The 26,956-nt window shown below is 39.1% G+C and overlaps 1 protein-coding gene across 1 annotated transcript in view; it reads left to right on the top strand.

Moving 5' to 3' along the window:
- The window catches only part of PALLD (palladin, cytoskeletal associated protein), a 499,224-nt gene that overhangs the window by 198,930 nt on the left and 273,338 nt on the right, over nucleotides 1-26,956 (top strand). The window contains exon 3 of the mRNA XM_004610370.2: nucleotides 22,138-22,313. Coding sequence (XP_004610427.2) covers nucleotides 22,138-22,313 — 176 coding nt within the window. The remainder of the gene's footprint in view (nucleotides 1-22,137; nucleotides 22,314-26,956) is intronic.

Below are 26,956 nucleotides of genomic sequence, written 5' to 3'. Positions count from 1 at the left end.
ACTGGGTAATTGTAGGAGAAAGAATATAGCAATGGGACCACAAAAAAAAACTTGGCTTTCCAAAAAGAAAAAAATTGGCTTTCCATCTTGGACACAACACACTGCTCTGTGTATTTCTCCCCTTCTCTATGTACCTCCATTTCTTTTTCACATATATAGTATTTCCTTTCATTAACTATATCCGCTGAACTTACACAAAATTGGCATAGGTGTTATAAGTAGACCGAGATTTGGGCTCTGAGAGTAAATCTACCAAGATTTAATGTCAAGCACTTACCTCTCCCCTCAGTCTAATATAAAATGTTGGCAATAGGGCCTACTGCCATGTCACTGTGGAGATTAAATGAAATCACATCTGTGGTATGTGTAACACCTGGCTGATAGGTAGTGCCTTTAAATGGCAAGTATGTCCCTTTTTATATTTTGTTAGTCATTGCGCTTATCATAAAAATATGATAAGGAATTTATGTACTGAGTTGTTTGCACCCTCCACCACGCTGCTAGCTATAACCAAGTAGCAGTTATGTGCCTGATCCCTGGAAGTCACTGAAATCCCTGCTTTGCTACCTTGTTGTTCACCTTTAGAAAGTCACTAAACCTCACCAGTTTATACCTCCTCAGTTCCCTCATGTTTGTTTTATTTAGGAGCCCCAACTAGCGGTGCTCAGGGGACCATAAGCAGTGCCAGAGATTGAACCTGGGTCCGCTTGTGTACAAGGCAAGCTCCCTACCCACTGTACTGTCTCAGGCCCAGTTCCTTCATCCTTCCGTGGGGGACTACCAAGAAAGCTGACTCAGCTCATAAGTGATTAGCACTCAGGTAATAGATTCCTTGCACAGAGTGAGCATCAGTGAACAGTACCTGCCAACTTGTTAGTTTTATCATTTCTGACTGTCGTGTTCTTTCTGAGCATGACCTCTCCGCTTTCCACAGTAATTGACGGCGATTAGCCATGCAAAGTGAGGCCCTGCAGCGGATACACTCAGTGCAATGGAGGCTGAGTGCTGACCTTGGCCCCGTTAGCACTGTTCTCTAACCAGCTCAGGCAGGGGGCGAGGATGGGGATTATGGAAGGAACAGATGGAAAACTGTTAGAGCTAGCTCTCGGGAGAGGAACAAGGCACTAAATAAATACAAAGAATTATTAAAAAGTAGGAGGCGACCTCACAGACATGCTGGGCCCTGTATGTTATTTGCTATTCTAAGAAGAAATGGTGGCTGGACGCCAACTTCATCACCAGGTGACAAAGTGGTCTCCTGGCCGCTGTTCAAGGCATGGCAGCGAACGGCTTCACCTCTGCAGGTCCCGGGCAGCCCACACCCTCCCTAAGGCAGCTGCTCCGCTTCCCCGTGCAGGCTCTAGAAGGAGATGAAGGGCCAGGCTCGCCTGCCAGATGCTCTGTCTGCCCTTTTCTCCGGTATCATGGGCCCCAAGAGCTCCTTGGAAAAGAAGCGGTGTGATGGTGAGGTGGCATGCTCAGAGCAACCCCACTGCATGGAGACAGTCCCAAGGGATGAGGAGGATTCTCTCTGGTGCCAGTGCAGAAGACTATGACCCTGGCAATCTGTTTCCTCGGCAGGAGTCTGATCCAAGACTGGGCCAAGACAGGACTTTGTTTCCAAACTTTCCAAATATGTGGAGAGCACAGGACTCCATAATTTGGGGGTAGCAGTCCATCAGTTCCTCTTTATAACTCTACCACCCACCCCTGAAACATTCTTCCCTCCAAAGCCAGCCCTAACACCAAAATGAAATATACTTAAAGTGGTCTCTAGATATCACTTGTAAAATAGTGTGTATGAAGCTTCCAAGAATGAATCAAGATCTGGCGTGGGGCCACCATGTAACTGAAGGCCTCTGCTTTCCTCCTGATATCAGTGGCAGAAGATTAATTTCCGTGACTCCCAGCTATGATTGGAGTCATGATTATGGAAACAACCTATTTCTCTTTGCTACAAAATAGTGTCTTTTATCTGTGATGTCTTGCATCTTAAAGTCATAGAACATAAGGCTAATATCTGTTAGTGTAATCATTTGAGAATATGGTATACTATGATGCATAACTTTATTTCTATCTCTCTGATAATACTGCTATTTTAAAACATAGATGGCCTCTCCAAGAAATGGTACAAATATGATAGGCTATCAGTCTTTAAGACTATTAAAAGATTGTGGGTATTGATGTCAGTAGCCCATAACTCTTATGTATAAAAGAAACAACAGTTAGGTATAAATTATTGTGAAAACATTGACTATACTCTGTTTGCATGGCAAAATGATTTGGGGTAAAAAACCCACAAAATTGCAACTTCCACATTTTAAAAGGAAAAACATAGCATATTTTCTCCTTTTCTTTCCTTCTCTTTTTCTAATGAGCTCTGCAGGTACAATCTCAAAGAAAAAAGGAATTGGACCTTTCAATAGTTCTTTTAATCTCCAAACTCCCTTTTTTAAAATCCACTTTTGGGGCCACACCTACCAATGCTTAGGGCATGCTCCTGACTCTGCATTCAAAGATCAAACCCAGGTTGGTTACGTGCAAAACCCAGCACCCTACTCACTGGACTATTGCTCCAGACATTAAAATTCAAAGTTCTGCAAGAGCAAAGAAACTAGAATGAAAATATTGTCTGCAGTATTTAAATTTTCAGAAGAATCTGGTTACTTTAATATTTTCATGAAAGTTTGGCTGATTATTGACTATAGCACAAAATAAAAGACTGACTCTGATGCAGTTATTAGAGTGAAATTTTTTTCTATTCATGTGTTTTTCTTCTGTGGTCAGATTTGTTTATTAAAGTATTTGAAGGAAAATATTGGACCTGGGAAACTTAGTGGTAGAGTTCATGCCTAACATGTATGAAGAGTTAGATTCAGTTCCTGACAAGGAATAGAAGAAGGGAGGGAGGGCAAAGGGGAGTAAAGGAAGCAAAAGATAGAAGATATAGAAGTAAAAGAAGAGGGAAAGGAGAGAAAAGGGGGAAAGGAGAAGAAGGAAGGAAGGAAGGAAGGAAGGAAGGAAGGAAGGAAGGAAGGAAGGAAGGAAGGAAGGAAGGAAGGAAGGAAGGAAGGAAGGAGTTTCTCAGGCACAAGGAATGCAAAGCATAGCCAAAAGTTCCAATTATTCTAAAACTATAAGTGAAATGGCATATTGAGTAAGATGTGGTGCACATACCTTCAAAAGTTGTAGAAAATGTCCATCCACTTTTGGAGCCCCTCCATATAATCACCTCTTAGAGTGCAACCTTCAAGGTAAAGAATTGCCATGTATTTAAAATTCATTACAAAATAGATTGCAGCCTTTCCTCATCTATCCCAATTGTAGAACTCAATGACTGCATTGTTTCTCCTTATTCCTTTTCTGCTCACTTAGGTCATTCTTGGAAGTAGGTGACAGCTTCTGGAAGGGATCTGACAGCTCTCTCTCGCTCTCTCACTCTCTCTTTCTCTCTGTCTCTCTCCCTCTCTCTCTCTCTCTCTCTCCCTCTCCCCTATCCCCATCTCTCCTTAGTAAGAAAGTTGTCTGCTTTCTTACTAAGAGGAAATATGCCTCCAAGTGTTCCAGGGCCAGTTCTGACCCAACAGTTGAAGAGCTGCTTTTCTTCTGTTTTCACTCCTCACCAGATTCCAGAGTTACAGACGAAGGCAGATGTTCGGCACTTTGCACTGGTCCCCAGAGAGACGCCCATAAGGGAATAGCAACTTCCATCTCAAAGTCTGTTTCTAGCCCTTAGAAATGATTGTTTACAGCTTGAGAAAAGAAATTAGAAGTCTATGGCATAATGGGAGAAAACAGGCCCTTTTGATTCCAGAAATAGACTTGATTCTCTAGTAAGTCACAGTGGGACTTTGAGGGTGGAGGTGGGGGTGCAGAGCCAAGGAGATTTGGGCTACACCCACTGGTGCTCAAGACTCACTCCTCATTCTATGTTCAAAAGTCTCTCCTGATGGATCTTGGGGAACCATCCGAGGTATCACTCCAACCCCAAACTGGAGACTTTTTTGGTAGGGGATTTTTTTTAACCTTATGAATCAGATTAAATGAGAGATTTATCTCCAGAAAGAAACTGTAAATTCCATTTTCCTGAAAAGTGATATTTTAGTCCTAATATGTCCAGGGTGGATCTCCTAGGAGACAGTTGGTGGGTCATCACTGGGACTCTTGGTCTGAGTACTTTTACATCAAGTATCTGTTCTGAAGATCTTCTGATGAAAGTTGGTATATGTTAATATTCTTATTCTAGCACAGACTTGCTGAAGAGCTCTGGACTGTAACGGTATGAATAATCTCCCTGTTATCCACACTACCAGCTCCTCTACCTGACAAAGCCTGACTTGCTCACCCGTACCAAGTTCTTCTTTCTTTGTGGTGTTGTTCAATCTGAGATGATTGTATATGGTAGCTTCATTGCTCATTCTCTCTCTCCCCCACGCTATCCCCAAGCCCTGAGCATCGTCATCCTGTCAATCCTACGTGGTCAGGTCTTCATTTTGCTTCCAAATAAATGTACATCTTTTCACAGCAAGATTCCCAAGATCCCACCCAGGGGTCACTTGGGAAATGGAGTTCAGATTCTTTCGACATCTGTAAGAATAACTCTATGGTTTAAAGGAATTCTGTTCTCTGGACATTGGCTCAGCAGAGCCAAGCACTTTCCTACAAGCTACTACTTGGTCTTTAAGGGAACAGCACGAAATACAATCCTAACATGGCATTCTGCATCCACTGGCTTATAATACACGATGGTAGGTTTCACCTACTCTAGGAAGCAAGATGAGAAAATCCCTGGGTGGTGTGACTTTTCTTAACATCACGTTCATCAGTAGGTTGAGTTGTAGGATTGTATTATTGAGTTATAGACAACTACATGCTACATTTGTTTTCTTCAAGCATGCCCAGTTTTGTGTGTGTGTGTGTGTGTGTGTGTGTGTTTGCTTTTTGGCTTTTTCTGGTAACACCAGCAATGCTCAGAGGTTACTCCTGTGTCTGCACTCAGGAATTACTCCTGGTGGTGCTTGGAGGACCATATGAGATGCTGGGGATTGAACCCTGGTTGCCTGTGTGGAAGACAAATGCCCTATTCATTTTTATTACTGTTCTAAGCCACAAGCATGCTCAGTTTTAACTCTTTCTATGGCCAGGAAGTACATTGTGGCCCTTATAGCAACAGGAAGCACTAGAGACTGACAATATATGGGCAAGTATTGCAAACACATTAATAAAACAGGCATGTCTGTTGGAAGGTCAAACATATTTAAAAGTGAGTGGTTAGTATTTAGTCACATATGTTCAAAGCCAGAGATTTTTTGGTTAACTACATCCCTCAAAAAATAAAATTTTGTAAAAAATTTTAACTTCTGGTCATCCTTTTTGAGTAAAATGTATTGAGTCATACGCCAAAGGTTAGAAATGAATACAGATTAAATATGTGTTAATAATAATAATAATAATAATAAATGATTAAATTATAATGTAAACCTATTTTAGTAGAATATAATAGTTTTAAAATGTGTATTTATTTTAAATTTGCGTACATTACATAGACAGAGTATTCTAATATATCTCCCTAGGGTTTTTTGTGTGTTTTAATAAGTTCAAAATGTATAAAATAATACTCATTCATGATTAAAAAACTCTTAATGAAAGCTGCATAATAGGGGGTGGAGCAATAGCACAGTGGGTAGGGCAATTGCCTTGCATGCGGCCTACCTGGGTTCGATTCCCAGCATCCCATATGGTCCCCTGAGCACTGCCAGAAGTAATTCCTGAGTGCAGAGCCAGGAGTAACCCCTATGCAATGCTGGGTATGACCCAAAAAGAAAAAAAAAAGAAAGCTGCATAATAAAAAAATGAAAGCCCTCTTTCCTCAGATAACAGAAGTTACAAGATTTTGAATAACCCTCCAAAGTCTATTCTTCCCTTCTATTCTTTGTCATGCTACAGAATAGCATATTTTTTTTTGCTTTTTTTTTTTGGGTCACACCTGGCGATGCACAGGGGTTACTCCTGGCTCATGCACTCAGGAATTACTCCTGGCGGTGCTCAGGGGACCATATGGGATGCTGGGATTCGAACCAGGTCGGCCGCGTGCAAGGCAAACGCCCTACTCGCTGTGCTATCGATCCAGCCCCAGAATAGCATATTTTTGATGCTTAAGTAATACTAATTTTAAAGCAGTTAGTATTTTAGCATGTGGGATATCATACTTGAATTTTCATTTCTTCTTTGATAGGCACTTAGGGTAAGATAAGTATTTCTCCATTGCTTATAGAAATAGGCTGGAACAGTAGCACAGTGGGTAGGGCATTTGCCTTGCATGCAGCCGACCCAGGTTCTATTCTTTCGTCCCTCTCAGAGATCCCGGCGAGCTACTGAGAGTATCCTGCCCGCACAGCAGAACCTGGCAAGCTACCCACGGTGTATTAGATATGCCAAACACAGTAACAATAGTCTCACAATAGAGACATTACTGGTGCCTGCTCAAGTAAACCGGTGAACAACAGGAAGATAGTGCTTACAGTGCTATAGAAAATAGTCTTTGAGGGCTAAAGAGCTAGGACAGTGAATAGGGTGCTGATAGTATAGTGAATATTTGCCTTGTGTGTGGCCAACCCTGGTTCAATTCCCAGCCCCCATGTAGTTCCCCAAACCCCTGCCAGCAGTGATTCCTGAGAGTAGAGACAGAGTAATCCCTGAGCACTGCCAGGTGTGGTGCAAAAAATAAAATTATAACAACAACAAAAGTCTTTGTGCATTTCTGTGAACATATTAAAGCATAACACTAGAATTGAAACTGCTGAGCTCTGGTGTGTGTGTGTGTGTGTGTGTGTGTGTGTGTGTGTGTATTCTATATGTAGCTGCTGTTAAATTCTCTTTTTAGAGGCCACACCGCTTTATATTCCCATATTGGTCACAATTTTCAGTAAGTGTTGGGTTATATTTGAAATGTGTACATTTTCCTGTTAGTTGCTCTTATAGCTCCCAGATGGAAAACTCCAGCACTCATTTTTTGCAGCTACCTAAGAAGTCTGTAGACCCTACACATATCATCTGTGTATAATAATATTCCAGAGCACAGCAGCATTTTCTGTATATCCTATCTTTTCTCCTTTGTGTAAAATATGTACATCCTGATGAGACCATTTGCTAAAAATACCAAAGTGCTTAAACAGTTTTCTGAAGATGATTCAAGCTTTGGAAAAGCAGATCATGTCCCCCCTAAGTGGGTTGGGGGAAAGAGGAAATACCTTTTCTGGGTCATGCTTGAATTTATCTAATTGCTATTCAAAGATAGACGCAGGAAGGCAAAGGGTTCAAGAGTGAAGTCAATTTTTCCTGATGTAGGGAATAAATCTATAAATTCTGATTATATGAATCGCTGAAGAATTACCACACAGGGATCAATAAATCACGTCTAAAGCTGTATTAGAAGACTGTTCCCTCTCCTCTGTATACTAGTTACAATTACATTATTGGGCTCCAGAGTGTTGGGCAAACTCATTCTTTTTACTTCTAACATCGCAGTAAATGACCTGGCAATAGATTTAACATTTTCTTTGTAATGTCTCAAGGTTAACTCTTCACATACTGGCCACAAAACCTCCAAATTCTATCAGAATTTTAGAGCGAATAAGTACTTTAGATTTTAGTCTCTTAGAAATTATGATGTTATAATGGAAGTATTAAGGAGGAAGGTTGAAGGAAGAATTTCTACTCTGTGATGAAGAGGGAATCTCGAAAAATTGGCTAGATTCTGATTATTTGCAAGTATGCATGCTGAGCAAAGTTTTCCATTTTTGCATCTTATTCATGAGAATCACTTTTAAGCAAAAGTGAATAATTAAAAGTAGCATCCCGTAAATTTTCTCCTTCATGGACGTTATAAGTATTTTTCCATATTTGTATAAATAATAGATAATGTTTTATTCTATAGTATCTATCTTTGTGCACTTGTGTGAGCATATTAATGCATAACCTCCTGGCAATAAAACTGCTGTACCTAAATATTCTACATCTTACTGTTAGCCATTATTACTCTTAAAAGGCTACACCAATTTGTATTACCATATTAGTTACAGTTTTCAGTATTTATTTGGTGATTTTTGAAATCTGTTCATTTTCCTGTATTCCTAACAAAGGAAGGGCTTATTTTTGTTTTGGGTTTTTTTGGGGGGGGAGGTGAAGGGATTAGAGGTTGCCACACTTGGCAGAGCTCGGTGATCACCTCTGACTCTGCACTCAGGGATTATTTCTGGCAATGTTCAGGGGACCACATAGGATGCTGGGAATTGAACCTGGGTCAGCCTCATGCAAGACAAACGCCTTCCGCACTATACTACAGCTCCAGCCCAGGGCCTGTTTTTGAAATAAAAATGTTCAAAACAGAGATCTGACAATGCCTGATGAGGCAGAGACAGAAGCTAGGAGACAGCATCCTCCAGAGACTTTGCTGTGAGGGTTGACATTTTGAAGGTGCTATGGTGTCTTGTGAACACACATAAACACACACACAATATATACATCTACTTCTATACACGTGTACATGTATATGTACACACGGACATCAATACACACACATGACACTGGCGGGAGTTCTCTTGCAGAAAATAACTCTTCTGTCCTAATACTTTCATTAGGGTCTCAAGTACAATTTATGTTTAAAATTTTTTTTGTTCATATGTGATCTTTTTTTTTGCTTTTTGGGTCCACCCAGCGATGCTCAGGGGTTACTCCTGGCTTTGCACTCAGGAATTACTCCTGGCGGTGCTTGGGGGACCATATGGGATGCCGGGGATCGAACCTGGGTCGGCCGTGTGCAAGGCAAACGCCCTACCCGCTGTGCTATCGCTCCGGCCCCCATATGTGATTCTTTATGAAGATATAGGGGAGCAGGTTGGGAGAATGGGATGAATTGGGAAGAAAAATTAGATAATACATAAACAATTAAAATACACGTTGTAAAATGAATTTCATGAAAATCATTCATTAGATTGCAAAAAATTCAAATGTCTTTAAAATTTTCAAGGCTGGGCTCTCTCACTCAGTGGTACAGCTATCTACCACTTGCATGTATGAGGCCAAAGATTTGATATCCTGCACCACAAAAACAAAATACACCAAAATCTCTCAAATGTACTTTGAAAAACATCAGTAATGTCATATTGGATTCAATTTTACCATGTGATTTTCTAAAGTGACATTATTTAACTTAGGGCCTCTGCATCAATAAAATGCAGCTAAAACATGGATTTCCCCAAGGGAAAATATAAAATCTAGGATAAAGCAAGTTAATAATGAATGCAACTAAATTTAGAAAGCCTTTTAAATACTCCAGTGTTGCAGGATTTTGAGTAAATGGTTTATAAAAATATTTTCAGTATGAATCCAAACTATTTACAACATTCTAGCATTTTGTGAACTAGGTATAAGCTCAATGTAACAACCATCCTTAATAAAACTATACTGGAAATCTCTAGTTCTATTGATTAGACAAGGCTAATTAGTAAATGCATCATGAATTAAGAGGATGAGGTCATTCTTCAGTTTTCGTTGCAACAGGCATTAGAAATTCTGCTATGCTTTCTGCATCTGCTGCCACTTGCTGAAAGAGAAGGATCATAGCATCAGCTGTCATTGTGTCTTTAATAATTATACATCTAGTTCTTGAAGTCAGTAAAGTACCTTCCATTTGTTTCTTTATCTTCAGAATGTGTAGGGAAAGGGATCTCACCAACTCATTCCATTAGATTCCATCTTCTGACTTATGGAGTAATATCAGCCTTAAGACACCTCAAGAGAATTATTTTAGATCCTTCAAAGTTGACTCTACTTGGTACCTGGATAAATTAAGTTCCACCTCAGTTGGAAAAAAATGTGGGCCGATAGAACATTAGAACAGAGGAAAATGGTGATAATTCTTACCTCTAGAATTAAAAAGAGGCTTGCAAGAAATAGCATTGATCTTAGCACAAACACTTCTTTCTCCAGTGTGGTGGATTTTCATTCCCCCAATAGCTATAAATTGCTAGAATGATAAGGAAGTGAGGAAATGCTCTTACAATGTACACAGACTTGAAAGAATGGACTGATTTGGGGGTCAGTCTTCCGTGATTAGGCAGTTCTTAGGAAGGACAAAGAGGTGTGACTGAGGCTTACAGCCCACTATCTGGATTCTATTATCTAGATGGCCTTCAAGAGCAGAGCAGAATCCTGCTCTCAAGACAAATGTAGATTAACTGTTCTTTCCCGGAAGAGAAAAAAACAGGGTAGCAATAGCAGTTGAAAATATGAAGGAACAGTCTTTTCATTTACTATGCACGCAAAGGAACTATTCTAAAATTTTTATGACTGGTATTTACCCTATGTTAATGACCCTCTTCCCAGGGTCTCCCTAATAGTCTCCCAGACTTTGTGTCTTTTGCCAAGTCTTTAGCTCTGAAGGCAGTTTGGAAGTTGTGGGCTGTACAGATCACAATAGCTGTGTGGCATCAGGATCAAGGCTCTCCACGAGGGAAGCAGTCAGGTGGTGAATGTTTGCACCCTCCTCAGAACCTTTTCATCCTGAAAAATCCCTATTTTCCAATAGAAATGCTGGACATCTGTGTCTGGTTATACTATTAATATGAACATCTAAACAAAAACTCATTTCTTGAAGTAGAATATCAGCATTTAGGTGATTTGCATTGAAAGTCAAACTGAATGCAGCATGCCATTTTACTCGTTATTCAGAAAGCCAAATAAAACAAGGTATAATTAGTCCCAACTTCCTGCTCATGCTCGCACACCCAGAGTCCCTCCCTGCTCCCGTGCTATTCCAAACAGGATCAGATGGGAAGCAGGGGCAACAGCTTTCTTGGAAAATGGCTCACTTTCCTGCAAAATTAAAAGTAGGTATTTGATTCTCATTATTGGGAGGAGGACAGATCATATTTAGAGCATGGTCTCTGTGGCTAGAATCCCATAGACCAGTTGTAGAGCCACATTTGTGAGCAATGGGTTCTCTTTCAGGAGCTTGGTTAAAGTAGAATACCAGTTACTAAATACAGATAGTGTATATCTAGGTCTGCCTGAGTGTGTGTATGTGTGTGTGTGTGTGTGTGTGAGAGAGAGAGAGAGAGAGAGAGAGAGAGAGAAAGGGAGAGAGAGATAGAGATAGAGATAGAGAGAGAGAAAGAGAGAAAGAGAAAGTAAGAGAGACAGGAAGGGAGGGAATGTATGTGTATAATAAATGTTGCTCAATAAATTAATAAGTTAGAGGACAGGGGGCCCCTAAATGCTACCTGCTAGTATAATACTCTTTTCACACGTAACTTTTCATTATTGAATTAATATTCCCCACCTCAGCGGGCACTTCTTTTGCTATGCTTCCCCTTGAGAAACTAACCCCTAAAGGTAGGCTTCTATAAAGAACATAAAATAAGAACAAGGGAGGAAGACAGTGAGATGAGTCAGCTGGGGGGAAGGATGGGAACAGATTTCTGCTCATACCTTGACTGGTTGATGATGCCAGTAAACAACTGGATGCCACTGCACTTCCTCGGTGTTTGTTTTGTGAGTCCTTAGAGACCACCTCACTATGTTTGGGCATCACTAAATGAAAACTGAGCCGGAACACTGAGGACACCACTGAGCTTTCCTCTATACCCCTAGGGCTGGAATTGTTCGCCAAAACCAAGAGGAGAGCTGCCCTCCTTCCCCAGAACATCTGGGCTCAGTGAAAATATTCCATGAAAGATATAAATAGGCACAGCCTTGAACTGCAAAGTTTTAGCCTTTCCCTCAGAAGTGGGGTTTTCCCCTCTTCATTCTCGACGTCCACCCTTTATACCTAACCATGATTACCACCACCATGATTAAGGCAAGAGATTGAAGGGCGGACTTGTAGAGGACACAACCTGTATATTATCTTCGGGGGAAAGCAGTCCCACTGGCGAGGAAGAAGTGGTGGTCAAGCTAACCTGCGCATGCGTGCTGAGAGATATCTGCTGGGCTTTCTAGGAGTCCAGCTACGAGCTGGTCCGTGTGGGTTTCTAAAACACTGTAGAGCTGAAAGTTCCAAGAAGACCTTCCACCCCATTCCCCACTTTGGTTTTAATCCTTTTGGATTTCATAACTGTGAGGTAATCATTGTATTCCCTGGAGCAGTGCCAAAAGCAGAGAAGACTGACAGCATTGGCTAATAAAACATCTCCCATTTATCCCCTTTGGAATGTAATCCAAGTTCCAACAATAGCTAATAATTACCTGCCATAACTGTAGCAACAGAATAGCTGAATGTGCACATCTAGTGTTTTATGTAGTCAGTTTCTCCTTCCCAGGCTCCCTGCATAATCCATTCTTTCCCTCAATGCTTTGAAGACTTGGAAACATTCAGTACAAATTTTCACAACATAAGTGACTTTGAAGTTTGACTTGTCAGGTCATGCTGACTTATTTTTGCGCTTGTCGAGAAGATTGGTGAGGATGAATCTATTTTTTTTTAACTGACAGGTGTAACTTGAGAATTTATAGATGAATGACAGGAGGTTTGGGAAGCCTTGTGAAGTTTAATTTTGCCTTCTTATGGGAACAAATACTATTTTGCTAAGAATCAAAATATAGCCACCAAAATCAAAATCACATTTCAAGTTCATCTTCCAGTGAGCTCTAAGTTGGACAACAGTACACCCAAGGTATTGGGTAGCAGTCCTGTTTATTCCTTTCATTTTTTTTTCTCTCAAAGATGTCCTGAGTTCAACACTGTACTGTGGTCACCCAAAAAATTTTCCAAAGGGAGGTGGGAACCCCAGTGCTTCAGGACAAGTGACAACTTATCCCGAAAATGAAAGATATTTTCTTAGTGTCAGTAGTCAAGGGTATATGGAAGGTTAGTGGTTAGCATTGTTTTTTATTTCTTACATTGTTGATTTTATTTTTATTGACATAGCATTGGTTTACAGTGGTGTTTGTATTTTAGGAGTACAGCTTCTTACCTCTTCAAGTGTACATAAACATACCACCAGCCTATCCATTTCCCCCCCTTCACTGCCTACTGAACCCTCTCTATTTCTGATTTTTAATTTCCCTCTTTCTCTCACCAGCTTTACTCTTCAGTCAGAATCACAGAGACTTACTTTCTTTGCTTGGTTCCTTTGCCTTAGTTCTTTATGTTCCATCTATAAATGAAATCATCTGATAGCTCTTGTCTCTGCTTGATTTCACTTAGCATAATCCCTTCAAGTTCTATCTGTGCTGAAAATGACAAGATTTTATCTGCTTTAATAGCTGAGTGGTATTCCATTGTGTATTTTATCTGCTTTAATAGCTGAGTGGTATCCCATTGTGTATGTATATCACATCTCTAACCACTCACCCATCATTGGGCATTTGGGCTGTTTCCTTATCTTGGCGATTGTGAACATAGGAGTACACCTATCTTTTTGCATTAGTGTTTTAATTTTCTTCAGCTTGACACCTATGTCAAGCTGGAGCATGTTGTAAATAAGTTTTGAATTTTCGAGAACTTTCCAAGCTTTCTGATTTTGTTGTTGTTATTGCTTCTGGGCCACACCCAACAGTCTCAGGGATTACTCCTGGATTCGTGTTCAGGAAAGGGATCACTCCTGGTGGGACTTGGGGGCCATCTGGGATGTCAGGGATCAAACCTGGGTTGTCCATATACAAGGCAAGCATCCTTCCTGCTGTCCTCTCTCTCCAATCCCTCCATACTGTTCTCTAGAGACTACTTTAGTGAAAGAAAGTTGCTTTTTCTCACACTTTGATTTTGGTCTTCTTGAGACAGGGCATTTTCATTTGTGTGCTGTGCTGTCTCATTGTGGTTTTGATTTGTATTTCTCTGATAATCAGTGATTATGAGCATTTTTTTTCTGATGTGCCTCTTGGCTATTTTTATGTTTTCTTTGGAGACATGTCTATTTAGGTTTTCTGCTCATTGTTTAAAAATTGGGTTATTTGGGTATATTGATTGTTGAATTGTAGGAGTTATATGTGTAGGGGGGTGTACAAGATGTGTATATCTTGGGCATTAACCCCTTGTCATATGATTATGTGCAAATATTTCAAGAAAATAATATCCCAACATGGACTGTTACATCTAGCATGACAAATATGTTTCAGCTTAAGTACCAACTCAATTAATTGGAAGTGGCTGCCCTGAGCACCATTTGAGGACTCTGAAATCCAGTCTAGGTCCAATGGGAAAGAAGGTTTTACCCCCATTACTGGTTTCTGTTATGAGTGCTGGAAAGGTGGTTAGTTGAAAAAGGTTGTTGTAGGTAGGGTCTTCAGTTTCACTGTCATCAAGTTAGGTGGGATCATAATGATAATTTAACCCTTTTAAAACATGTTCCACACAGCACTAATCCTTCCATATGTTTCTCAATGCATGTGTTTCATGGTCAAGTAAGATTGAGAACCACGTCTGTCATTTTTCTCTCTTGGAAATCCAAGAGTATATTGGCATCTACTTCTAAAGTGTCCTGTTGTAAAGACAGCTGTTTAACTTGATTTAACCCAGTGTGCTCGCCAAAGAACTTTTTTTTTCAATGCTATCTGTCATCTTGCTACAGAACTAGTTTCTTGGGACACATTGAAGGCAACTCTGGTCTCACTCATTCCTCACATTTCACAAATGAAGAAACTCAAGCCCCCAAAGAGAGCATGACTGGCCTTCATTCAGCATTGCAGGTCTATGGACCAGGCAAAACCAGAATCCTGGACGCCTGACTGCCAGTCCTAGATCTTTTCTACTACATAATCAATATGGAAAATATTAACGGAGATCTAAGATTCTAACAACTTCTGGAAGCATAAATACTAGATTCCACTTGCCTATTTTTATCTGTTTTTTTTTGGGGGGAGTGAGAACAGTGATTACATTTCTGTATATTCATGGTATCCAGACATAAAGCTACTCATGGTCAAAACAAGATAAAATCATCAGTGGTTTTATCTGGCCTTTTTTTCCCTTCCTCTACTTTATCTTTCTCTCTTAGGAGATAAACTGTTTATTAGAGGAAAGGATTGTTAGACATGAGTCTGGTTTGGGTTCAGAAACTCTTTTATCATTTCCTGGGCTTTGAATTTCAAAAATTCAATCTATTTATTGGTCTCTTTTGGACCATAAGGTTAAAGTACATCTGTTGTCCAAGCAGATTTAGCTATTGGCCTTCGAGCTAAGCAGTCTTGAAATTATAGCCATAGTAAATTTAGACAGGGACTAATTTCTCTTTGGTCTGCCCATAAATACACATGACAAAATAAACATGGTGTGTCTTGTGGTTAATGTGAACACATGTAAAAAATTAAAAATCTTTGGTAACAAGACAAAAAAAGTCCATAAAAATTAATTGGTGTTTAATGAAGGATGTATGAAATGCAATATTTACAGATGGCCTAACTTTGAGCTTCAGCATAAACAAAATTCATCTTGGATTTAAGTTGCCAGTTTTTCTTTAATGATTCTCCAGTTCATGGTAAAGAACTCTGCTGTTCCTTTGGGAGAAAGGAACACCTGGAAAATATTGCTGAACCCACTGATGTCTCTGGGGTTTTTCCTGCCCTTAATTTCCATTATAATGGCATTAAGGAAATGGGTTGCTTAAGTTTTCTTCAAGTCTGGGCTTCCTTGAAGCTCTGACTGCTTGAACTTTTGGTGCAGGGGCCAGCTGGGGGCCAAATTTGCCATCCTGCAGTCATCATTGACGTCCCTTTGAAGAGAAATCTTTCTTAGAAGTACAAATCAGTGGCTTTGTGAGGCAAAAATAGACATCTTTCATGAGCATAAGAAAACTGATTTACTGGAGGAAAAATCTCAGCTGTTTTTAAAAGATTTTTAATAAGTACTTCATTGTTCCAACTAACAGACTTCTAAGATTTACCATTTTCCTCATTGGAGTTGGAGAATATTAGCCACAATTCATTGATGAAGCTTTATAAGTTTGATAAGATAGATCAGTATATTTTAGAAGCCAGAGGTTTACAATAAAGGGTGCAGAAAATTTCCATGATTCATAGTGTGGTTTCAAAAACTAGAGTACCAAAAGAAACTGTCAGACATAAAATCTATATTTCTCTTTAAGTGGTTGTATTAGAGTAGATATTACCAGTCAACTTGTAAGTCAAGCAAAGCCATATGTGTTTTTTTTTTCAAACACAAACTCTTGGTAATACTATACCAGAAAGTATATATTATGCTCTGCCAGTGGATTTGTTAGTTACTCTCATTTAGCAGTTGAACATATAAAAATCAACAGTATCGTTATATTGTGGAGAACCAGAGTTCTGAGCTTTCCCAGCTGTACCCCTTAGCTCTCATGTACTTTCTGTCTGAGCCTCACTGCCATTTGCTGAGTTTAGAAGAGAAGGAGGTAGGAAAACCTCATCATTAAATTCTTCTTACAAAGCCCTAGTCTGGGAACAGTTGGTGGTGTGAAAAGACAGTCACTTGCTCAAGGGACAGCTGTGATTCCCTTAATTTTAGTTACCACTTTGTCCCCTATTGACTCCTAACCAAACAGGATCAGAAGACTAGAGTCTGTTGAAGCCATTCTTCTCCAAAAACATCTCAGGACAAAATGAAAAGTCTCTGACCAAGTCAGCAGCCCCACCTTGAAAGGCAGAAAGCGAATGATTCAATATTGAACTTTCCTGTATCAAAAACTTTGAATTTTAATCCCCTACATCCTCCTGGTGCCATAATGTGATCATTGAACTTCTAAAACCATCTCATTGTTAGGCTCTCATAGAATGTTTGAAAGGTTTTGAGGAAAAAAGGGTATTATGCAGCAAGAAGACTATGTGTGTGTATGTTAAACACAATGCTGATTTTTAGATCGCAGCACCAAAAAAATACAATCAAGTATACCAATTTATAGAGGAGCTTTAAATATATTATGTGTTATAAACTTTATGAACAAGAAAAAATTCAAACTCATTAATTATCCAACATTATCCCTACTCTAATATGTTGATTTCACCTAAATATTTTGTCTAAAACAAATTTAATCTGCAACTTTGATGCTGCCATCTGTACAGATCTTTGAAGCATTCCTTGCTTCCTTGGAATTGGAACACAGCATTTCCTCATGTCTGTGATGGGATTTCTTCTCCATTGTCACCTATGCCTAGTCCCATGAATAGGGAAACCCAGTTTAGCTGATATCCATACCCTCCAAACAGTTCTGGATTAGAGTTGAAAGTTCAGGAAGACCTTTGAATAGACTGATGAATAAATGAATGACTGAATACAATTTCCTTTTAAATTTATTTCCAATTTAAATTAGAAGGTTATTTTCATACCCTATTTATGATCTTTAAATCTGACAACCAGTATCAAAGGTCTTTTCTCCTTTATTAACAAATTTTAATTCTTTGAAATGGGGTTCACCGTGCCCCATAACTTTTCAAGACTCACGTCTTTGCTCCCTGGTGTAAGGTAGTTACAGCCCTACCAGAGATGAGTGAGGAAGGACCAATAAACTTGGTTGAAATTTATTTAGCATTACAATTAAAAAAAATTTTTTTTTCTGGCTTTTTGAGTCACACCTGTTGATGCACAGGGGTCACTACTGGCTCTGCACTCAGGAATTATCCCTGGTGGTGCTCAGGTGACCATATGGGATGCTGGGAATCAAACCTGGGTCGGCCGCATGCAAGGCAAGCACCCTACCCGCTATGCTATCGCTCCAACCACCACAATTAAAATTTTGTTGGAAAGTGAAACAAAAGTTTTATTTGGGGAAAATAAAATACTCAAAATTACCTGGACTTTGTAACTTATATTCTTTTTAATTTCTATTGATAAAAGAGAGCTGTCTATATCTAAAATTTTTGTGGCGCTTTCTTTATACATTTGTTGGGAAATAAAATAAGGCCATTCTTTTAATGCATATTGAGGCTGGCTAATGTGTTTCATCTCAGATTTTACTTTCTCTCAGCTTGAAGTCTGCCTGTAGATACATACCATGGTTCTGATACTTTCCCTTTCACTAGCTCAGTACATCCTGATCCATTAGTGTTGTCTGCCATAGATAAGGAAGGATGACAACCATCCCTGTGCTGAGTATTTACCAAACCTGTACTTTGCCCTACTTTACATGTGTTCCTTGTCACATCAGCACTGCTTTTCCTAAGTTTCACTGCAATAAAGATTTAATGTAGGAAAAGTTTTGGGTGGTCAAAATTGACAGATCTGACTTTTACAATTCTTTAAGAAATATGAATTTTTTTAGTCTTTTGTCAGGAAGCTTATAGAATTATGAACTTTTATATGTTTGACAAAATAAACATAACTGTAGCACATCTTATCCAGCCAACATCCATTTCCATTGAGAATCTCATCATTGACCAAAAAGCTCATCACTTCAGTAACAATCTCAACAGTTAACTAATAAGTTAACTAAGATCATTAATCTGCTGCATAAAGAATAGAAAATGTTAACATTCTACTCTGACATATGAATTAAGCCAATTATTTTGTGTTTAAGTTAACATCATCTTAAGTGCACATCAGTTTGGTGACAGTGACAAAGTTATCACTTATGTTTATAAAGGTTAACTCATGCTTGTTAAGTATGAGTTGAATTGTTTATATGATCAATCCTTCATATATAAGCTTAGTTTTAACTATTTCAATGTTTTGAAAGTAAGATTCAAAATGATCTGAATCATTTGGGGCTGGAGTGATGGTACAGCAGGTAGGGCATTTGCCTTGTACATGGCCGACCCAGGTTTGATTCCCAGTATCCGATATGGTCCCCCGAGCACCGCCAGGAGTAATTCCTGAGTGCAGAGCCAGGAGTAACCCCTGTGCATCGCTGGGTGTGACTCAGAAAAGAAAAAAAAAATAAGGTTCGATTATTGTTCAGGCTTGATGAGGCTAAGAGATCAGGAAATAGTGGAAACAATGTCTGTGGGGGCCAAAGTGATAGTACAGCCAGAAGGGTGCTTATACTCAGTGCACCGGGACTTGATCCCTGGCACTACATATGATTTGCTCAAGAACCATCAGGAGTAACCCCTGCATACAAAGCCAGGAGAAAGCCCTGAGCACTCCACCTGTTGCTCCAGAAAAACAGGAACAAACCTGAGACAGAGCCAGTAGAATTGTGATCTGGATGTTCTTAGGGGTGAAGGGGTTGACGGGGGTGGGGAGGAAGGGGGGCTTGGAATAATAGTGAAAGAATCTTGGCATTTGATTGTGGACATGGTACAGCAGCACTGCAGGTATATATCATATTGGTACTACTGTAAAAAAGAAAAGAAAGGTAAGAATGGGGAGGGGTTGAGAGAAGGGGGGAGAGAGAGTGAGGGAGGAAGGAAGGGAGGAAGGGAAGGAGAGGAGGAAGGGAGGGAAGAAGCAAGCAAGCTAAGAAGTAAGCAAAGAAGGAAGGAAGGAAGGAAAAGTTTGAGTTCCCAAGAGAAGGGAGGGACATGCCATGCCACAAGGAAGGGCCACAAAGCAAGCCCTGGAGGCCAAGAGGAAGGGGAAGGAAATAATGCAGAACCTTTGTTGTGGTCTCTACAGGAAAGAACGAATGAAGCAGAACTAGCAGATTTAAGACTGACTAGTCTGAATCATTTCAACAGACAAGCTCTGGAGTATAGAGGTTATCCCTGTTTGCCTGCTCCCTGGTTTTGGGGTGATTATGGCATAGGAGCAGCACCAGAGAGAGGAGGTGAGGTAGTTACGGGTTCTTCTCATGTGAAGGGGTGCTTGAAAGAGAGCCAGTTGCTAACTCTGAGTTGGCTAATGCTGGGCAGGCAGCCTCTCCAGGGTCAGGAAGGCCCCAGATGTCAAAGCTTCAGAAATACAGCAACCTTGAAAAGACCTATTTAATATGTTCCATATCCAAGCATTGTGTTGGAACACAAAGCAGGCTGATGCAGTTAGTGACCAAGTTAAAAAAGACCAGGCTTCTACCCTGGAACATGTTACGTCCAGGGAGACTAGAAAAGCCTATGAAGGACTCATTTTCAGTAGGACGTGGAAAGTTGAGAGGAGAGCCATCCCACTGAAGACAAGGTGCTAAATCCAGGAGGACATGGAAGCCCCCAATGTGGGTGAATTGCCTCAGGAACAGGAGGATATCCTAATAGACTTCAACGAAGTGAAGCATTGATTTACTTGTACCTTTCATCAGAGTTCTCTTCATTGTCTCTTGGAATATTTTTAATACAGACATTGCGTGTACAACCCTTTCATTCCACCAGAAACATAAGAGTCATGAAATTTTATAGCGAGGGAGTCTCTCCTCTTCATGCAGATGAAGAACCTGAACCAGGAAGGCGTTGGCACTTCCTTAAAATAATAATTGAGTGTCTTTGCTGGGCCATTGCTAGCTCCATTGTGCACATAGTTCCAATCACAAATTAAACATGCATTTATCTACATCCTAGCCAGGAACCGTGCTACCCTTTTTGTTGATATAGGGAGGCTGCCGTCTAAATATTTGCAAGATTTTTTTTCCCTCTTGAATTATACTCCATATTACCACCTTTTAACAACACAGAAGTGGTCACTTGACAGGTACTTACATCAGTCACAATCTGACTTTCTTCCAGTTTCAAAGCAAATCCAAGTGATTCAGGTGAGCCATGCTGGTGTGGAGAAATTCAGGTTTTTTCTGAACTTTTTTTTTTGGTGGAGGGAGGAATTATTTACACTGTGAGTTTTATTATTTTTTCAAATTAATCTTTAAACTTAAGTTTTTCATTTTTTAATTTATTGTGGTAACATTTGTTTTTTTAAAATTTATTTTATTGAATCACCAAGTGGAAAGTTACAAAGTTCTCACACTTATATCTCAGTTATACAATGCTCAAACACCCATCCCTTCACCCGTGCCCATATTCCACCACCAATCAAAACAAAAACAAAAACAAACAAACAAACAAACAAAAAAGTATACATCCCACACCTCATCCCCCAAACACCCACCCCCGTGCGTGACTGATAATTTCACTTTCTCTTCTCTTTACCTTGATTGCATTCCAGATTTCAACACACAACTCACTATTGTTGTTGGAGTTTCAAAACAGACTCACTATTTTTGTTGGAATTTATCCCCCAAGAATACAGCTCTATTAACAAGGAAATATTTGATAATAAGTTTTCCACTGATGAGAATGAAGAGATAAAATGTTGCACGGCCGCGGTAGCGGCTGCGCAGTTTACATTTTCTGTATTATAGTAATTTAAGATTACTATAATTTTGTGTTTTTAGATAAGTATCTAAGAGTGGATTTGTGGACACTAAGTGTGTTCTGTTTTTAATTTTTTGAGAAAAGATATACAACTAGTACAACAGAACTAGTTGTTTCTGATTGGGGTTTTTGTTTGGTTGCTTGGTTTTGCTTTTGGACCACACAGGTGGTACTCAGCGATCACCCAGGCAAAGTTCAGGGGACCATATGGGGTGTTAATCAGGAAGCAATCCAGGAAGGCTGTGTGCAATGCAAGTGTCTTCCTGCTGTAATATCTCTCCTGTATGTATATAACATATATAATCTTCACTCATATGAGATGGTTTTCTCAGTTGTGTTTATTTGTACGTCCCTATAACAGTGATCATGAATATTTTTTAATATCCGTTTTAGCCATCTGTATTTGTGTTTAGAGAAATTTATTTTGTTCTTAACCCCCCTACTCCCATTCTTTGGATGGGATTGTTTATTTTTTATTGTTTAATTTTGAGGTGCTTTATGTATTTTTGGACTCTAGCCCTTTGTCAGATATATAGTGTGCAAATATTTTTTCCCATTCCATAGGATGTTATTTTGTTTTAGTGATAGTTCTGGTTGTTTTTTATTTTCTTTTGGCAGTTCAGAAGCTTTTAGTTTCACGTAGTCCCATTTGCTTATTTTTGCTTTGCTTTTCCTTGCCAGTGGAGTTGGAGCACTGGAGACAGCACTGACACCAGTGTTTTCATTGCTATATTTTACGGCTTATGGCCTTACATCTCAGTTTTTAATCCATTTTGAGTTGACTTATATAAGGGATTGATACAGATCTTTTTAAAAATCAAATTAAGCGTTTGATGACAGTACTTTGCATTTCACTCCTGCCATAAAATTTTAAACATTGTCATTTTTCTCTCTTTCTCCCCTGTTCTTTGACCTCCGTTGGGCCTGCAGATGGTTCTGTGAAGGAAAAGAGCTGTCTAACACCCCCGATGTTCAAATCCGCGCTGAAGCGGGGGTGCACACCCTGACCATAGCAGAGGCCTTTGAGGACGACACAGGCCGCTATTCCTGTCTGGCTACAAACCCCAGCGGCTCTGACACAACATCTGCAGAGGTGTTTGTTGAAGGTAAGGAGGGGAGTGGGAAGTGGAATAGCCGAGTCTTGAAGGGCTTCGTTGCAGACATGCCTTTCTAATATAAACAGTACGAGCGTTATGATGCAAACCGCTTTTGTGGAAATTTATTAATAAGTTAATGATACATTTTTAATTAACAACAGCGCTGATACTTGGACTGGAGCGATAGCACAGCCGGTAAGGCGTTTGCCTTGCACTCGGCAGACCTGGGTTCGATTCCTCTGTCCCTCTCGGAGAGTCTGGCAAGTTACCGAGAGTATCTCGCCACCACGGCAGAGCCTGACAAGCTATCCGTGGGGTATTCCATATGCCAAAAACAGTAGCAAGTCTCACAATGGAGACGTTAGGGGTGTCAGCTAGAGCAAATCGATGAACAACAGGAGGACAGTGCAGTGAAGTGTAGTGCTGATGCTTAGATGTGTATCAGCTGTGTTTCATGTCAGTGTTTGTGCTTTTACACTTAAACACAGCGCTACGTGGACCTGAATTTATTTTTATAAAGTATCTCTTATTTTGATCATTCTCTGGTGAATACAGTATGAGAATGTTATGGGAAGATTTTTGCTATCAACCAGAGTTTGAAATGACTTAGGAAATCTGCATGGCAATTTTAAGTGGTATTTAAATGTTCTCACTCTTTTATTCTGAAAACTTTCTCCTTTGTAAAGACTATTATTTCTTCCATGTGCTCTATGGATTTGTAATTACTACATAAAAAATATTAAGAACAATGCTGTATTAAGGAGAATAAATGTAATGGGTAGCCTATTTCTATTTTTCTATTGTTTTGACAAGTTTCGTCTTATAAAATTTAATATCAAAGTATAGTTTCACATTATTATTATTTAATAGCAATTTGAAATTTTATTAACACCAATAATTTTAAGTTGAAAGTATGTTAAGCACCAGTGATTATATTGTTCCTGAATCCTTAGATTTATTAAGTGTCACATTAAATTGGTTGGTTTTAAAAGTAGTTTTTTTGAAACATCATTAAAATTGCTTTTCAAAATCTAACCTGTTCTTAAACAATTTTTAAAATTGCTTTTCATAATCTAAAATTTTAATAGAAAGATGAAAACCCTTGAAATTTTCATTCCTTAATCCTTATTTTGCCTTTTAAAAAACCTACATAACACCCCACATTTCGTTATTTAAAGAAAACAAGATGTGAATGATCAAGATGTGAATGATCACTTATAACTACTTTAAGAATTAAAGTTTAAGAAACAGATGTTAACACCAGCTGATCAGAAGTTGTACCTATGCTTTCAATAAACGATTCCTGTGCAACGTCCTTGAAAGCTGACATCTGTGAGATCCTTAAACGACCATACGCCATAAATAAATCCAGCATTCTGAGTTTAATAACTCACAGGACACTTAGGACCATACATGGAACACAATCACTTAAACATCACTGTTATTAGTATTGTTTTTATAAAAATGAGTAAAGGGAGTCACTAGGAGGTTGAAAGTATTCATTGAGAACCTTACAAAAAGGGTAAGAGAGATAATAAAGCAAGTAATGTGCTTGTCTAGCATGTGAGATGCCCATATTCAATCCCTGGCATCACATATGGTCTCCTGAGCCCCACCATAAGTGATCCCTAAGCACAGAGCCAGGAGTAATTCCTCAGCACTGCTAGATATGATCCAACAATCAAATATAAAATCTTCTCTCAGGAGGATTTGAATTATCCAGGTGCTATTGCTAGAGGGCCCCAATTCTCAATTACTATGTCACACAACACATAAAGAATGACAAACTAGAAAAAGAATTACAGAATTAACATTAACATTTAAAAAAATAAGCAGTATTAGTCATGATGACTATATAGTACACTTCTTGAAGCATTTTAGAATGCAATATAAGGAACTCAAACTTCTATAAAATATATTTTCCAATGATAATCAGATTTGTCTTTCAAATAAAATTTAGATGGAAACTTCAAAATTAAATGCTTTATATGCTCTCAACTTTTCTAGAAATGTGGGGGATTTTTCTATGTATTGCTTCTATACTCTAAGTGATAAGTAAAATCATATTTGCTTTAACAGCCAATTCAATTCAATAAATATTCATGAAGACCCTACTATGTGCCACATAAAGAGGTGCAAGGATAAGAAAACCCTTGATATCAAGGAGTTTACGTACTAACCATAAAGATAGAGACACATAGTAATTTTATGAGGTTTGATCTCAAAATGACTAAATCCCACCTAGATGTTGAGATTTCTTTAATGAAGCAAGCTGACCACATTCAATTCAATATGATTTGAGGTGGGTCAAGTTGGAGTCTGTATAGTAACAATATAAGCACTGAATTTAATTGACAGTGCTAGGAAAAGGGGTCAGACCACTAAGAGGAGGTCCAGAATGTGAGCATTGGTTGTCTCAAGACAATTCCATATAGCATAATTTGCAGCCTGGAGAGGGTTTTGTTCAAAACTAAAGATAATTTCAGAGTTACTTAATTTTAGCCCTATATTTATAAATATTTCTGGGGTATGCTATCAGAACCACCTATTTGCTTATTTTGAGGGAGTTGGGGCCACATCTGGTGATGCTCAGGACTTATTCCTGGCTTTGTACTCAGAGGTCACTCCTGGTGGGGCTTGGGTAACAGGGATCAAACCCAGGTCAGCCGTGTGCAAGGTAAGTGCTCTACCCACTGTGCTATCTCTCTGGCCTTCAGCAGTAATTTTAATACAGGTGGGACCTAAGTTAGGCACAGTCAGGTTTTATCTGCCCCTGTCTTTTGCATGTCTGTTTATCTGTGTCTTCATAAACATGTGGTTGCTTTTTAATTAACAAATTAGTGCTTGATCTTAATAGCCCCCACTCCTTTATCAGTCAGGATCATTATATCATAGCTCGATTCACTGCTTCTCAATCTGGTCAGGTGAAGGCAGGGAAAGAACTACTGGGTTTAAAAATTGTGGGTGTTGCTGGTGATTTTTTAACAAGAGGTATTCAGGGACCTGGAAAGATGAATATTAAATGGAATGAATTGAGAAAAGTTTTCAAAACATGGGAGGGAAGAGAAATAAAAAAATAACGATGACATCAGGAAATGTCAGCTCCAATTCCAAGAGTGCAGTGGGCTGATACCAGGAAAGATGTGTGTGTGTGTGTTGTGTGTGTGTGTGTGTGTTTAGGGAGAGATGGGAGAAGGGGATGAGTGGGAAAAGGTCAAGCAAGATTGGTTGGTTTTTTTTTTTTCAAATTTTGCTTACTTATTTGCTTTCATACCAAAATCATGAGAGTATGTTTATATGCTGATGAAGATAATCTGAGAGTGAAAAAAGATCATGCTGGAGGGAGAATTGGACTAAAGATGTGCTTTATAGATGGTGAAGAAGACCCCCCAGAAGGACTAGAAAGTGAAACGTACTCTACGTACTCTAGAGAGTTTCACCATAGGAATAGAAAAGATAAATGTACATCTGGGATTTAGAGACATCTCAAATTTCCAACACTGCTGCCCCCTCCTGATTACAGAATGAATTACACAGCCTTTCAGGAGACCAGGGAGGGCCAAATTGTGGTCCTGTGATAATGAATGTAGTAAATGGGATTAACTGAATGAGAAGTTAGGTTGGATGAAAAGAAGGGCACAGAAAATTTTTTAAACAGTGGAAAAACAGATAGTTAGGAATGATGTATATTGAATAATCTTGTCTGACATTTTATTTATAGATGCTCAGTGCTTTGAATAGTCAGCTAAAATGTGTACCCCCTTTAAGCCACATTTTGGAGCATGCTGAGATGTTTTATGAGTAACTGCTCCTGTTGATCCCAGCAGGATAAAAGGTCTGAGCATAAAGTTTCTCCTACTGGACTTTAAGAACTTGTTGAGAACTTAAGAAGGAATCCAAGCACAGACTTGGCCATTCTTCACAGTATTTATTTTTAAATAAGTATTTATTTCTAATAATATTTTATGACTCGCTTAGCAACTTATTCCATGACTCTGAACACTGATTCACTGCTCTAGGCTTTGATTTTTCCATCTTTTCATAGAAAAAAAATTGTTGTGCAGATTAAATGAGTTAATTTCCCAGAGCAGTGCCTAGCACATAGTACATTTTTGCTTAAAAGTTTTAAAACATATAGATGAAAGTGAGAAGTGAAAATATCATATTTCACGTAGGGGTCAGGCACATAGTACAGTGAGTAGGGCCCTTCCTGTGCATGTTTTGATCCCTGACACTGCATCTGGTGTGGTCAAAATATATTAATTAAATGCTTGTGATGAATTGAGGACTTTTATAAGCATAAATAATTTAACTGCCCTGTATGAATTGTCACTCATATTATTTTGATTCTTCCCATCATTTCCCTAAGGTGTATATTTCACTCAACTTTTACTTTCATACATTTTAAAAAATGTAACATATATAACTGATGGATTGCAAATATGTCTCCGCATTATTAGACATTCTTCCAAACTTACATTAATACATTTATAGCCCTTTGCCACTTGTAAAAGTTTTCATTGTTGCCATTGCTTCAATTGCCTTTATCTGAGTCTGCAAAGGATTATAATTCTTTTGGTAATTATAGCAATGGAGAATGAAGGGAGGGAGGGAAAAAAGGAAATGGCCAATGTAAATGAAAGGAAAGCAAA

The sequence above is a fragment of the Sorex araneus genome, chromosome 1 (genome assembly GCF_027595985.1).
Source record: "Sorex araneus isolate mSorAra2 chromosome 1, mSorAra2.pri, whole genome shotgun sequence".
In the NCBI taxonomy this organism is placed as follows: Eukaryota; Metazoa; Chordata; class Mammalia; order Eulipotyphla; family Soricidae; genus Sorex; species Sorex araneus.
Note: the sequence above shows the minus strand (reverse complement) of the source record. Positions and strands in the feature narration are given on the sequence as shown.